At 44.5% G+C, this 13140-nt stretch overlaps 1 protein-coding gene across 1 annotated transcript in view; it reads left to right on the top strand.

Moving 5' to 3' along the window:
* hip1 (huntingtin interacting protein 1) overlaps positions 1–13140 on the top strand; it is an 88218-nt gene that overhangs the window by 40130 nt on the left and 34948 nt on the right. Inside the window, exons 5-8 of the mRNA XM_063205439.1 lie at positions 2210–2290; positions 2838–2914; positions 3428–3489; positions 12143–12283. Coding sequence (XP_063061509.1) covers positions 2210–2290; positions 2838–2914; positions 3428–3489; positions 12143–12283 — 361 coding nt within the window. The remainder of the gene's footprint in view (positions 1–2209; positions 2291–2837; positions 2915–3427; positions 3490–12142; positions 12284–13140) is intronic.

The following is a 13140-nucleotide window of genomic DNA, read 5'->3' on the forward strand; positions in this document are numbered from 1 at the left end:
CTATTACCAGAACGTCAATGACCAATTGGTTATGCATTACTTAAGGCCCTGTGCACTGCCATAGTGGTGTAGTACTGTGATAGTTAAGCTTTTTAAGTGACTATTATTATATGTTACATTATTATTACAGCTTTCCACTGGTGGAACAGTGTGCGTTAATGGCCTACTGTATTCAGAAGTCCACTGCTAATACTGTCCTCTGCTGTTTGTTTGCTCACTGCACCAATCATGCATGTCCACCAATATAGCCGCAAGCTCCTTTAACACAGGTCTACAGGCTGCAGTGGAGGAAACGCTTGCAGTGATGCACACATGCTCTGAATTTGTCACTGTTTTTGATTGTTTAATGTAGTGCAAGAATAGAGTGGACATGACACACACACACACACACACACACACACACACACACACACACACACACACACACACACACACACACACACACACACACACACACACACATCATTCAGAATATAATATTACGCATAAAATAATACCAAAGTGGCATTGAGTCCAAAAGAGAGAGGGGTAAGGGTGTAGTTGGGTAAGTGTGTGTGTTTATGTGTGTGTGTGTGTGTTATGTGGGCGGGTTGTCATGCATTTAGAAGACCGCTGCTAAACTGTGCCTGCTTGTTTATGTGTTGGATCGAATCCAAAGTTGGTACTGCAATCCAGTGGTTCCCCTTCAGAGGCGAGAGGCAGAACACAAGATGCAAACATAAACATAAAAATGTGGGCGGAAAATTAAGCTTTGCTGTACAAATATTCAAGCAGTGCCGTTATTGCCATGGGTTATCAATATTCCAGTTTATTGTGTTCTCGGGAGACTTGTAACATGAAGTAATTATGAAATGGTTCTGATATGTTTCATACATTTGATACACTGTACATGTCATGTCTATAGTGCTAACATTGGTTCAGGCAACAGATGTACATATCTACACATATACACACATACTGTATATCTGTGACAAATCTAGTTCTGTCTCTTTTAAGACAACAGTGTGATGTAAGGACCGCTTACTACAAATGTTTTTATAAGGTTTCTTAAGATTCATATAGCTTTATAACAAACTGTTATTGGAAGTACCTCTCTGCTAGGAGGTGTTTGGGAGTTCACAGACAGAGGAATTTCCAGAAACCTATGCTCTTTATCCCAATTTTTTCCTCTTTTGTTACCACGAGTTTTACAAGATATCTTGTTTTGAATCGTCCTGTGGAGCGATAGCGTTATCCAAGTGGGTCAGTGCCGTTCGCAAGGCACAGAGTTCCTGAATTATAAACACTGAAACACTTGAGCGGAAGGAAACACGCGCTAGGAAACTTCTTTTTCCATAATTCTCACCTCGGGCCTGGTCTGCCCTGCACTGCCCCTTTTGGCCCTGCTTGCTTGCCATAGACGGCAGGAGGGAGCTCACAGGCTACAGCTCCGAATGAAAAAAACAAAAAACCCTCAGACACAAAGAATTTGGCCCATGCAGACATCTAGCTTCCAGGCTGCAAAAGAACACACACACGCGTGCACACACAGACACACACACACACACATACATACGGAAGCCGACAGGGGGGGACAAACAGGTCACTTGTCCCTGGCCCAGGGAGAGAGGGGGCCCTCAGTACATCGTTTGTGATTACTTTGTCCTGGGCCTAGCCAATGCTGTCAGTGGCCCTACACACACACACACACACACACACACACACACACACACACACACACACACACACACACACACACACACACACACACACACACACACACACACACACACACACACACACACACACACACACACACACACACACACACAGCTCCACATCCCCTTGTACACTACTATATGTGCCAAGTGCAGTGGGGTGCCAGTGGTTAATGATCACCCTCTGCCAACTCGCTACGCTGCCACAGCATCTGCTCCCCCCACAGCACTATGAAGGCTGACACCTCCCTTTCATCTTTTACCATTTTCTTTTCCTCTGTCTCTCCCTTCTCTTTCTTTCTTTCTTCCTTTCTGTCATTCTTTCTTTCGTTCTTTCTTTCTTGCTTGCTCTCTCTTTCTCTCTCTTTCTCTCTGCCTTTGTGTTTATTTCTCCCTGTCTTGCTCTGTCTTTCTCTCATCCTCCTTTTTCTTCTCTCTCTCCCTCTCTCTCTCTCTCTCTCTCTCTCTCTCTCTCTCTCTCTCTCTCCTCCTCTATCTGTCTGTTTCTACAGGGCCATTTGAGTGAAGGTTATGGAAAGCTGTGCAGCATCTACCTCAAACTGCTCATCACCAAAATGGAGTTCCACATCAAAGTGAGTGAGAGCCTTAGAAAGTGTGTGTGTCCTTGTGTGCGTGCGTGTGTGTTTGTGCGCGCCTGTGCGCTTGTGTGTGTAATATTTCTATAATTGGTTTCACCCTGCACACCCAAGCTGTCTTCTCTCTCGCTGACTCTGTCTCTCTTTCGTCCACTCCCTCTGTTTCTTTCTGTCTCTGTCTCTGTCTCTGTCTCTGTCTCTCTCTCTCTCTCTCTCTCTCTCTCTCTCTCTCTCTCTCTCTCTGTGCATGTCTCTCTCTCTCTCTCTCTCTCTCTCTCTCTCTCTCTCTCTCTCTCGCTTGCCCAAGCGGTCATCTCTCTGTCTGTCTGTCTGTCTGTCTCCCTCTCCCTCTCCCTCTCCCTCTCCCTCTCCCTCTCCCTCTCCCTCTCCCTCTCCCTCTCCCTCTCCCTCTTGCCCAAGCCCTCTCTCTTCCCTCTATCCATCCTCGGAGGGAATCAAAGTGTGTCAGCCAGGGTGGTCTCATTCCTGTGCACCTCATGCCTCTACCACCTGACGGGAAAATGTATCCTCTTCTGTCTGTCAGAACCCCCGTTTCCCCGGCAACCTTCAGATGTCAAACAGACAGCTCGACGAGGTGGGAGAGAACGACGTCAACAACTTGTGAGTGCTCATTCCCTCGCTCGCTCTCCTGGTGGCTCCCTAACAAAAAACAGGAACGCAGCTACAAACATCTGACCAGATTAAAAATATTTATATGCGTGACATTAATTAATTTCCATAGATTATTTTGAGCATATAGTGAGGATTAACCACTAAACATCAACTCAGTAAACCACCATTAGACACATACAGTAGTAAAGACGTGTGTTTGTTTGCATGTGTGTGTGTGTTTGACGTTTAGAGGGAAAGAGTGTGTGCATGTGTTGATGTACAGTAGGCCTATGTGTGCTGTTTTCAGATGATGGAGTGTATGAGAGTATGTGCGTTGGACAGTGATGGGGAGAGAGAGAGAGAGAGAGAGTGAGAGTGAGTGCGCGCGCGTGTGTGTGTGCGTGTGCGTGTGCGTGTGCGTGTGTGTGTGTGTGTGTGCATGCGTACTGTATATCAAGACACAGCATGTGTATCTGAGAGAAAGCCTTTGCTGATTGCTGGCCTTGTTTGTCTCCTCCGCAGTTTCCAGATGACTGTTGAGATGTTTGACTACCTGGAGTGTGAGCTCAACCTGTTCCTGGCAGGTAATCAGAGGGTTTTTTTCTGTGAAACATTTTGATTGAGAATAAGTGGCTGTAAAATAGTAACAGAATTGGGCATGTGTTTGTGTCCTTTTGGCATAAGTTAGGAAGTGTGCACAGGCTGGTGTGTGTACAGTGTGTGTGTGTGCGTGCGTGCGTGTATGTTATGTGTGTACGTGAACGTATGTGTGTACATGTGTGTCTAGTGTGTGTACGTGTGTGTGTGTGTGTGTGTGTGTGTGTGTGTGTGTGTGTGTGTGTGTGTGTGTGTGTGTGTGTGTGTGTGTGTGTGTGTGTGTGTGTGTGTGTGTGTGTGTGCGTGCTTTTCAGTTTCCTTAGGAATGAATACGTATGTGCTCAGGCAGTCTGTGTGTGTGTGTGTGTGTGTGTGTGTGTGTGTGTGTGTGTGTGTGTGTGTGTGTGTGTGTGTGTGCACGCTTGCATGTGTGTGTGGTGAGGGATGTATAAGTAATTCAAGGGTGTGTGTAGTCTCCGAGCTGCAGGCTGAATATGAATGTGCTGCTCAAATCACCAGTCCATGGCACAGGAAGACACACCTTCATACAAGGAGAGCAGTGTCCTCCTGGAGAGAGTTAGAGGGAGAGAGAGAGAGAGAGAGAGATAGAGAGAGAGAGATGGTGGAGGGAGAGAGAAAGGGAGGGAGAGAGATGGTAGAGAGAGAGAGAGGGGGGGGGGCAGGGAGAGAGAGAGATTGGTGGTGGAGGGAGAGAGAGAGAGAGATGATGGAGAGAGAGATATGGTGGAGGGAGAGAGAGAGAGAGAGAGAGAGAGAGAGAGAGAGAGAGAGAGAGAGAGATGATGGAGAGAGAGAGAGAGAGAGATGGTGGAGGGAAAACAGGAGAGGGGTAAAGTAGGGGAAGAAGAGAAGAGAAGAGAAGAGGAGCATATTGGGCAGGGGAGTTTTGGAGGAAGTGAGACTGAAGCCATCCGCAATCCGTGGCCAGGAGTGTGAGTGAGAGTGAAACTTGAGGAACCCAGATAAACAGGCTGGTAGTGAAGGGGTCATGAGCACCAGACTGGCTGCCAAGCCCCTGTAAAAATGACATGGTCAGTGGGCAAGTGTGGATTTTTTTAGCTACACAACACTAAACTGCATTTATTTATCGACTAACAGCTTTTACATTACTACTACGACAGTATCTTATTTTTAATACAGCAAAGTATGGGCAAAGTACATGCAAGTCCTTGTGCACATGTCTTCAGTAAAGCCGGGAATACACTGTGTGATATTTTCACTCGTGGGTCTTAAGCTTCTGCTCACACTGCACGATGGAATTTCACTGTTTAAAAGTTCACAACTCACGACTCACGTCCTCACACTACACGAGCCGACAGTCGGATGCGAGCCAAATGCTTCCACCGTACGACGCGACAGGCATGTTTCCCCGGTCTGCAGAGGGAACATGCGCACCTGAGGTGGAGATATGAGGTCGCGCTCAACAGCGAATCACACGGCCCTATATTTGTGCATGTGAAATGTCAAATCGTGTCGTAGCACTGCTTTAACTGTGCGATTTACGCACGAGCCACGACCAGAATTTCAAACCGTTTTGATTTTCTTGCGACCCTGCGATTGCACGGTCGTGAGGCGAAATCGCTTGTCGTTACCCCATGTACACTGCACGATGCAAGACTCACGATTGACCTGCGATTGAGCAAGAAATCGGCCCGACTCTCAAAAAGTCGTGCGAGTGCCAAATCGGGGCAAAATCGGGGCAAAAGTCGCACAGTGTAAGCCCAGCTTAATACAGGTGCAGGTGTAACTGCAGGTGCAGGAAAACTTGATCAGAGATAAAAGTTCAGAAAACACCTCAAGGAAAGAGCGAACCTGAAGATGCACTGGGCGAAATGCGTTGTTCAAGATAGAGAGGCTGATGGGCTAGGTTTGGGGAATGACCCAGGCCGGATTCGAACCTGGGTCCCCATAGGCACAGAGCCCATGGGTGCATTACAGGGGTGTGAATCACAGCCTCCATGACGATATGATACGGTATCAATTTCTGAAAGCAGGGATTTGATTATTTTCGATACTTAAAAAATCCTCACGCTACGATTTGATTCAATTTGATTTTTTCCAAGTACTTTTCTACTTATATTATATTATGGAGCAAGGGCATTGGACAAGGGCCTGCGATTCGATTAGTTTCGATACTTAAGAATGCCCCACGATGCGATATGATTCGATCACATCGTCGGCCGTGGGATCGATGCATCGATATACATTTCGATAATTATTTACACCCCTAGTGCATGAGCATACTGCACCCCAGTATCCCCAATTAGATGCTGTTGAAAGCCATTCAAGTGTCTATTGCATCACCTAAATGGTGTCTGCTGTAGTGTATATCCAAAAAATCTTCTGGGCTATACCAGAGATTCTTTAAGTATATAGAGATATGCCAATGTAATAGTTTGCTATGGGCACCTAATATGACCAGGTTCCGGTCTGCCTAAATGGGGGTGTCATAATACTCCTAGCATTGAATAGAACAGTCCTTAGGTCTGCCTAGGTCTGCCTAAAGGGGGATCCCCCCCCTCCCCCCCCCCTTTCAATAATAGAACCCGGAAACAATGGGCCAATGGAACCTCTCTCTCTCTACTCTCTCTGGCTATACTATGTGGCGTGCTTTATATTATGATTTACTCTGCCCTTCAACGTCCCAATGCGTGGCTCTGATCCCTCATCACATCGTATGGAAGTAGAGATGCACAGGGTCCAAGATCCGGTTCCGGATCCGGCAGGATAATAGGGTTTTTCACAGGATCCGGATCTGGCAGGATCTTAATCAGTGGATCCGGTATTCGGCAGTTACCTAAAAATCAGCATCTGGTGCATCTCTAGCCAAGGTTTTTCAGTCAGTCTTTCGCAACCCCAATTGCTACATGGAGTGAAAGAACTTTGGAAGCGGTGAGCCAATGAGTCTAAAAAATAGTTTGAGCCAACTTAATAAAAAGGGCCCACGTGTGCGAGTAGGCTATGTTTTTCAACCCTTTCATAGGATCCGGTATCCGGTTTCGGATCCGGCAGGATCTTAAGCAGTGGATCCAGTATCCGTCAGGATCCAAAAAATCAGGATCCGGTGCATCTCTATATGGAAGCCAAGAAACTTCGCCCCTAAAGTGATCAAAATCACAGATTTGGCAGATGGCGTAGAGGACAGATAGGCCCAGGAGAAAGCAGCAGCAGCAGCAGAGGGTGGAACGACCAGGGCTCATTATGTAACGGGGTCGAATGCGACACCAGCACCCTTCACTTTCCTGCCAGCACACAGCCGTGTCAGTACCTGATCTGTCCCTGTGTCAGCTGCCATCAGATCAGATGCGTGGGAGTGATGCTGCTGCTGGGTAGCGATGCTGGGAGGCTGGGAAGCAATGAAGCAGCAGCAGCGGCATCCAGCCAGCTAACTCATCTTAAAGTGTGTCAAGGTCAACGTTGTTAAATTAGCATCTCCAATTTAGCTCTGGCTGCAGATGCTTAGTAATGCTGCTGATGCTGGGTGGTGGTGCTTATGTCGCTCATCTGGCACACAGCGTTGGATGTTAGTGGGATGAATGAATGAATGAATGAATGAATGAATGAATGAATGAATGAATGAATGAATGAATGAATGAATGAATGAATGAATAAGTGAGCGAGTGAGTCAGTGAATGAATGTGTGAATGAGTGAAAAGGGGTGAAAAATGAGTGCGAGTGTGGTCTACAGAGGGAGAAGGACTTACTGAGAAGTAGGGACCTGAAACAGTGCAGTGTGAATGAGTGAATATATACCATAATAAGTGAATATGCAATGATGAAGATCAATGAATGGGTTGATACCTGTAGATGAGGAATGAATAAATTCCTGAGAGTGAGTTTTTGTGAGTGTGCATGATGAATTATTGAATAGCTGGCAATACCTTCCTGAGTTGCTCTTCCTGAGGATTCTAGAACCATCTCAAACCTCCTCTGTATTCTCCTGCAAGTGAAGAGGTGCAAAGGTCACCTTGTGATTCTAATGAAACGTGGTATGTAATGCAGTGCAGCCGTCTTTCTCCCTGCACAGACCACCGCGCCAAAGTAATACATATTTCTGGGAATTTTATACTGTACAAAGCTGTACAAAATAGCATTTCCAATTATGGTAGTCACATACACACCCCAACACACACACACACACACACACACACACACACACACACACACACACACACACACACACACACACACACACACACACACACACACACACACACACACACACACACACATTGCAGTGTTTCCCATACATTGAGGAAACTATGGCGGCCCGCCATGGTTTAAATTTGGCCGCCATAGTTTACGAAAATGTTAAAAAAAAAAAAAAAAAATTTAAAAAAAAAAAACTTTTTTTTTTAATTTATTTATTTTTTTAACGATATACGTTTTTGTTAAAAACGATTTGAATTACGATTTTGAATTTCCTTCGCATTTTCCTCCTGGAGTAAATACATCCTATAGACTCTGTATTGGTTAGATAAGTAGTCCCACGGTAACACAGAATGAGGGGAAAGCATTAGGAAGTGACCGTAAGGGTATTACAGTTGATTCATGTGTGCATACGTGTAACATCGGGTGAGTAACAGAACATGTGCGCAAGGATGCGTTATGACACGCCGATATGCGAGGATCTTCGTCCAAATCGCTAGTCGCATGCATCATCGCTAACTGCGTTTACATCGCGTGCCGCGTGTAAGGGAAATTAGTTGTTGACATGTATGGAATTCACTTCAATTTGTGCTGTTTCTTGCTTCAGTTGTGGACAAAACGATTGGCCAAACTCACAATAGAAAGCCTTTGCTGTGCTACTGTCCCAGAGAGCTGAAAAAAAAACCTTCATAGAAGAAGTCACACTTAACAGGGGTGTTAACCAATCCAATGAGTTCTCTCATTGCTCTCTCTCTCTCTCTCTCTCTCTCTCTCTCTCTCTCTCTCTCTCTCTCTCTCTCTCTCTCTCTCTCTCTCATAGTAGCCTACTATTTACCCATAACAAATGGTGAATTTCTGAGCCCTTTTTAATTTGTAGCCTATACCACTGAAGGCATGATAATGCTTCATCATATTTTAGAAATAGGGCCTATGTGCCTTTTATACCAAATGTTTATCATTTTGAAATTGTTTCAGTTGTTTATGACTTGTGTATGACTGAAATTATCTCTGCATACTATCAGTGCTGCATTGCTTTGTAAAGATAGGCTATTCAACACACTTTAAAAACACACTGAAAAGATACGGCCATAGTAGCCTACTGAAAACATTTTGTTCATAATAATGGTGATTAATAAATGGTGGTCTTAAATTTTCATACTGACATCCTTGAATTTGACTTGGTAGATCACGGCAGACCATCAACTTCAAAAGTAGATCTTGGTTAAAAAAAGGGGGCACCCCTGCTATAGAGAGAACCACAAGTGCTTGAAAGACAGGGATCAAAAGCCTTGTCAAGTTGTTGTAGTTTACTTGGGTTTGGGAGCAATATAAAAAACCTTCAGAGAAGGGACAGTTGGGATGAGTTTACTAACACTCCCTAGGCTTTGTTTTACAGTTGTAATGAGTTTGGTGACAGACCTTCATTGACACAGCAGAGGAGACATCGGGCTGCATATAGAAATTAATGTGTAATGAATGTGAATATAGACATAAATGTGTAATATGTTGTTCAGCCCTTTAAATGGGAGGAATTTGGAAAAAACTGGCCCTGTGACCAGCACCCCTCATGTAGAATGTGTACGCCTACAGATATGTGTGGGGGAAAAGGCATAGCCTACCCTCTAAGACCCTTTTTGTCTATGCGTTAACAATTTCACAGTGCTCTTAAATTCTTATCTCTGCTCCTATTTTGTTTTTTTTTATTGTTTCCCAGACCCCTGCATGAGGGACGAATGAAACTGTGTTGTAAACAGAAATTATTCACTGTACTGCATTTTTTGACAATGATAATGTACTACTATTATACAAGTCATGGGTAAAATCTTATGTAGCCTTATTTCTCAAAATATAAATGGCTGAAATATAGGCCCAGGCCTACAGTTTCTCCATGCGGCAATGTCATACTGTAGTCATTGTTTTGCCGTTTTGCATTTATGCTGCAAGAATACCCCCCCCGGACAAAATAAACCCCGGCTGCCCCCATAGTTTCCAAAATTTCTGTGGGAAACACTGCATTGACAAATGTACACAGGCCTATAAATCAACTCAAATTTGGCTAGTAGATGTTAATTGTAGTAGCCAAACATACAGGCCCTGAGTGGCTACTAAGCTTTCGTTTCTACCAGCCAAACTAAATTTTCAACAGCATTTGACCGGTTGGCTGGTGCCAATTTAGAGCCCTGCATGCTCTGCAGGAAAGGCTGTAGTGAGTGAGTGAGTGAGTGAGTGAGTGAGTGAGTGAGTGAGTGAGTGAGTGAGTGAGTGAGTGAGTGAGTGAGTGAGTGAGTGAGTGAGTGAGTGAGTGAGTGAGTGAGTGAGTGAGTGAGTGAGTGAGTGAGTGGAAGAGGCTTCACTGTCTTCTTCTTAGTAGTCTCACAAGATTAAAGGTGGCTCCTATCTCTTCTCACTCCCCCAGCCTAGGCACGCTGATCCCATACTAACGAGATCAGACGAATCATGTCACCTCGCCACCTTGACTGACTCCTCGCCTCATGGCCAGATATAGAGCCTCTTTGGAGTGATGCCGTGTGTGTGTGTGTGTGAGAGAGAGAGAGAGAGAGAGAGAGAGAGAGAGAGAGAGAGAGAGACAGACAGAGAGAGAGAGAGAGAGAGAGAGAGAGAGAGAGAGAGAGACAGAGAGAGAGAGAGAGAGAGAGAGAGATATGATTTTTAGGAATACTTTATTATAAAACAATGAGTTATCTTACAGGAGGTTTAAAAGTATTCCAAAATAAATAATCATCAATCAATAAAAAAACAAGGCTTTTCATGATAACCATTGTGAAAACACCAAATCATTGTTTACAACAGAGCTTAATGGCATCACCATAGCACCAAACTCTTTGGAATACATCAATAGCCTTTGCAGAACTGTAAAATGAGAACTCCATTTGTATTCTGGATTTCACAAGTCTCAAAAATATGTCCAGTACATTATAATCCAGGTGTTGGTCGATTTTGTTTTTTTTGCTTACATAGACAGCCATTTTAGCATTACCCAAAACAAAGTTGATCAACTCTTCTTTTGAACAATCAAGTTTGCTGTACTTAAACCCCAAAATGAACACCTCTCTTGAAAAGTACTCATGAAACGCCTCCACGTAACCATATATGGTATTGAAATATATTCAAATGCCATGTTAATTCGAAGGCGCCACCCTGTTTGGACACACATGAACACACACGGACAAACGCACCAGTCGAAGCGCTGGCGGGAAGTGCGGAGATAGAAACATTTCCGCGGCAGAAGTGGAGGTGCTTTCGACAGGAGGAGGACGGTGTTTCATAATAAGTAAAAGAAGGAGACACACATGGACGAAAACACTGTAAAATAGCACACCGTCATACTCCATTGTCATTCAAAGCAAACGGTACCTTGCACGGTCAATATTATTTGCAATTTCGTGTTTCTTCCACTCGCACGCATGGTCTGAGGTGTGCGTAGATTTAGACACATTTCTACATTCAAGTACATGTTCATAAATCCCACACTTTGCTCAGGAATGATCGCACGCACGCTTTGCGCACAGATCTGTACCTAAGAACGCTTGATAAATGAGGCCCCAGGAACATTTCGCCAAGGAATATCAATTCTATCAGCAAGCCATTTCCTATTCAGTACCTTAGCACAGTTTCTGTAGATCACTTTTCCACTGACTTCATCAAAAAGCATGACATGTTGTTCAGGATTACCAACACAATCATGTTTCAGGCACACTTTTAATGCAGGAAAGGGATCATTGGGGTTAGGGACCACAATGCCATTATCAAAATCTCTCAACATCTGCCGTTCAGCAGCGGTATGAGCATTCCTCAACCTCTGTAGTATCAAATCCATGACACGTAGAGATCTCAACCCAAGTTTTGTGGCTGCCCCTAAAGCATTGTTAAACTCAGGACCACATATACGTAGCTACCAACTGAGACATGGTTAAGACCCTCTTTTGACACAAACGCATATCAAGATCCATGGTGCCATCCATGATATTGAATCTTGTGTTGTATAAAACAGGTAGGTTTAAAAAACAGTGTGAAGAGGGACATTCATCTGATATGTTAACCTTGAATAGACTCCATATTTTAAAAAGTCCTTGATAGAAAGCAGGTAGTCCATTTAGCTTGAGCGAGAGAGAGATTGCATGTGTGTGCTTGTTGCTGGGGTGTTTTCTAGTGTGTTGTCAGTTTGTCACCACTGCAACATTGAACTCTGCCTTGTGTTTACTGTACGTCTGTGTGGTGGTGCTGCAGACCTGCAGTGGACAAGGTGACGCTGGAGTGCGTCATGGAAACTTGTGCGTCATTTTGTTGGACATCGTTTGTCACATTAATTTATTCTCCCCCTTTCTCACTTGATATCTCTATCTCTTGTCCTTTCTTTCTTTCTTTCTTTCTTTCTTTCTTTCTTTCTTTCTTTCTTTCTCTCTCTCTCTCTCTCTCTCTCTCTCTCTCTCTCTCTCTCTCTCTCTGCAGTCTTCAGTTCTCTGGACATGTCTCGTTCGGTGTCGGTGACGGCGGCTGGTCAGTGTCGTCTGGCTCCTCTTATCCAGGTGATCCTGGACTGCAGCCACCTGTACGACTACACCGTCAAGCTGCTCTTCAAGCTGCACTCCTGTGAGTTGAGTCCCCCTGCTGTCCATAGATACACTCACACTTATACTCACTCTCTCTTTTTTAGCTCTCTCTCTCTCTCGCTCTCTCTCTCTCTCGCTCTCTCTCTCTCACTTTCACTCTCACTCTCACACTCACTCACTCACTCGCTCGCACTCACTCTCTAGCTCTCTCTCTTTTGCTTTGTTCATTTTCTGCCTCTCTCTTATTGACTCTTGCTCTGTTTTTTTTCTGCCTCTCTCTCTCGTTGACTCTCTCTCACCCACCCACCCACTCACTCACTCACTCACTCACCCACCCACTCACTCACTCATGCACATCTACACACACACACACACCTACATAGAGACAGAGGTGTATAAAGTAGACACACATATAGACACTCATGTATAATTGCATGCACAGACTTATGCCCCCACACATGCACATACACACACTCCTATGGCAGGCTGCCAACAACCGGACATCCCGACAATATTATCAAGAGCTGGATATGCCTGCCAGGTGTTCACACAGTAATGAAATCATAACTGGCTGCCTATTTATGATTATCCCTGGGCATAAGGGCTGATATTAGATCCACGTTCAAATTCAGGCCACTCTGCCACAGACTGTCTTGAAATGCTATTTTTGATGTACCACTTTTCACCTCATTTTACATTGCTGCTGTGAGAAATTGTAGCTATAATTTTGCACATAATAGAAGAACAGTAAAATGGAAACATAACATTGTTATTTTTTACTTTTAGCAGTAGTAGAGTAGCGTAGAGACATTTAGACTCACATAACAGACGACAGAGACATTTAGAGACACATAACAGACATTTCTGTTACTTTATTAATCTCAAAAGACGTTGCGG

The sequence above is a fragment of the Engraulis encrasicolus genome, chromosome 8 (assembly GCF_034702125.1).
Source record: "Engraulis encrasicolus isolate BLACKSEA-1 chromosome 8, IST_EnEncr_1.0, whole genome shotgun sequence".
NCBI lineage: Eukaryota > Metazoa > Chordata > Actinopteri > Clupeiformes > Engraulidae > Engraulis > Engraulis encrasicolus.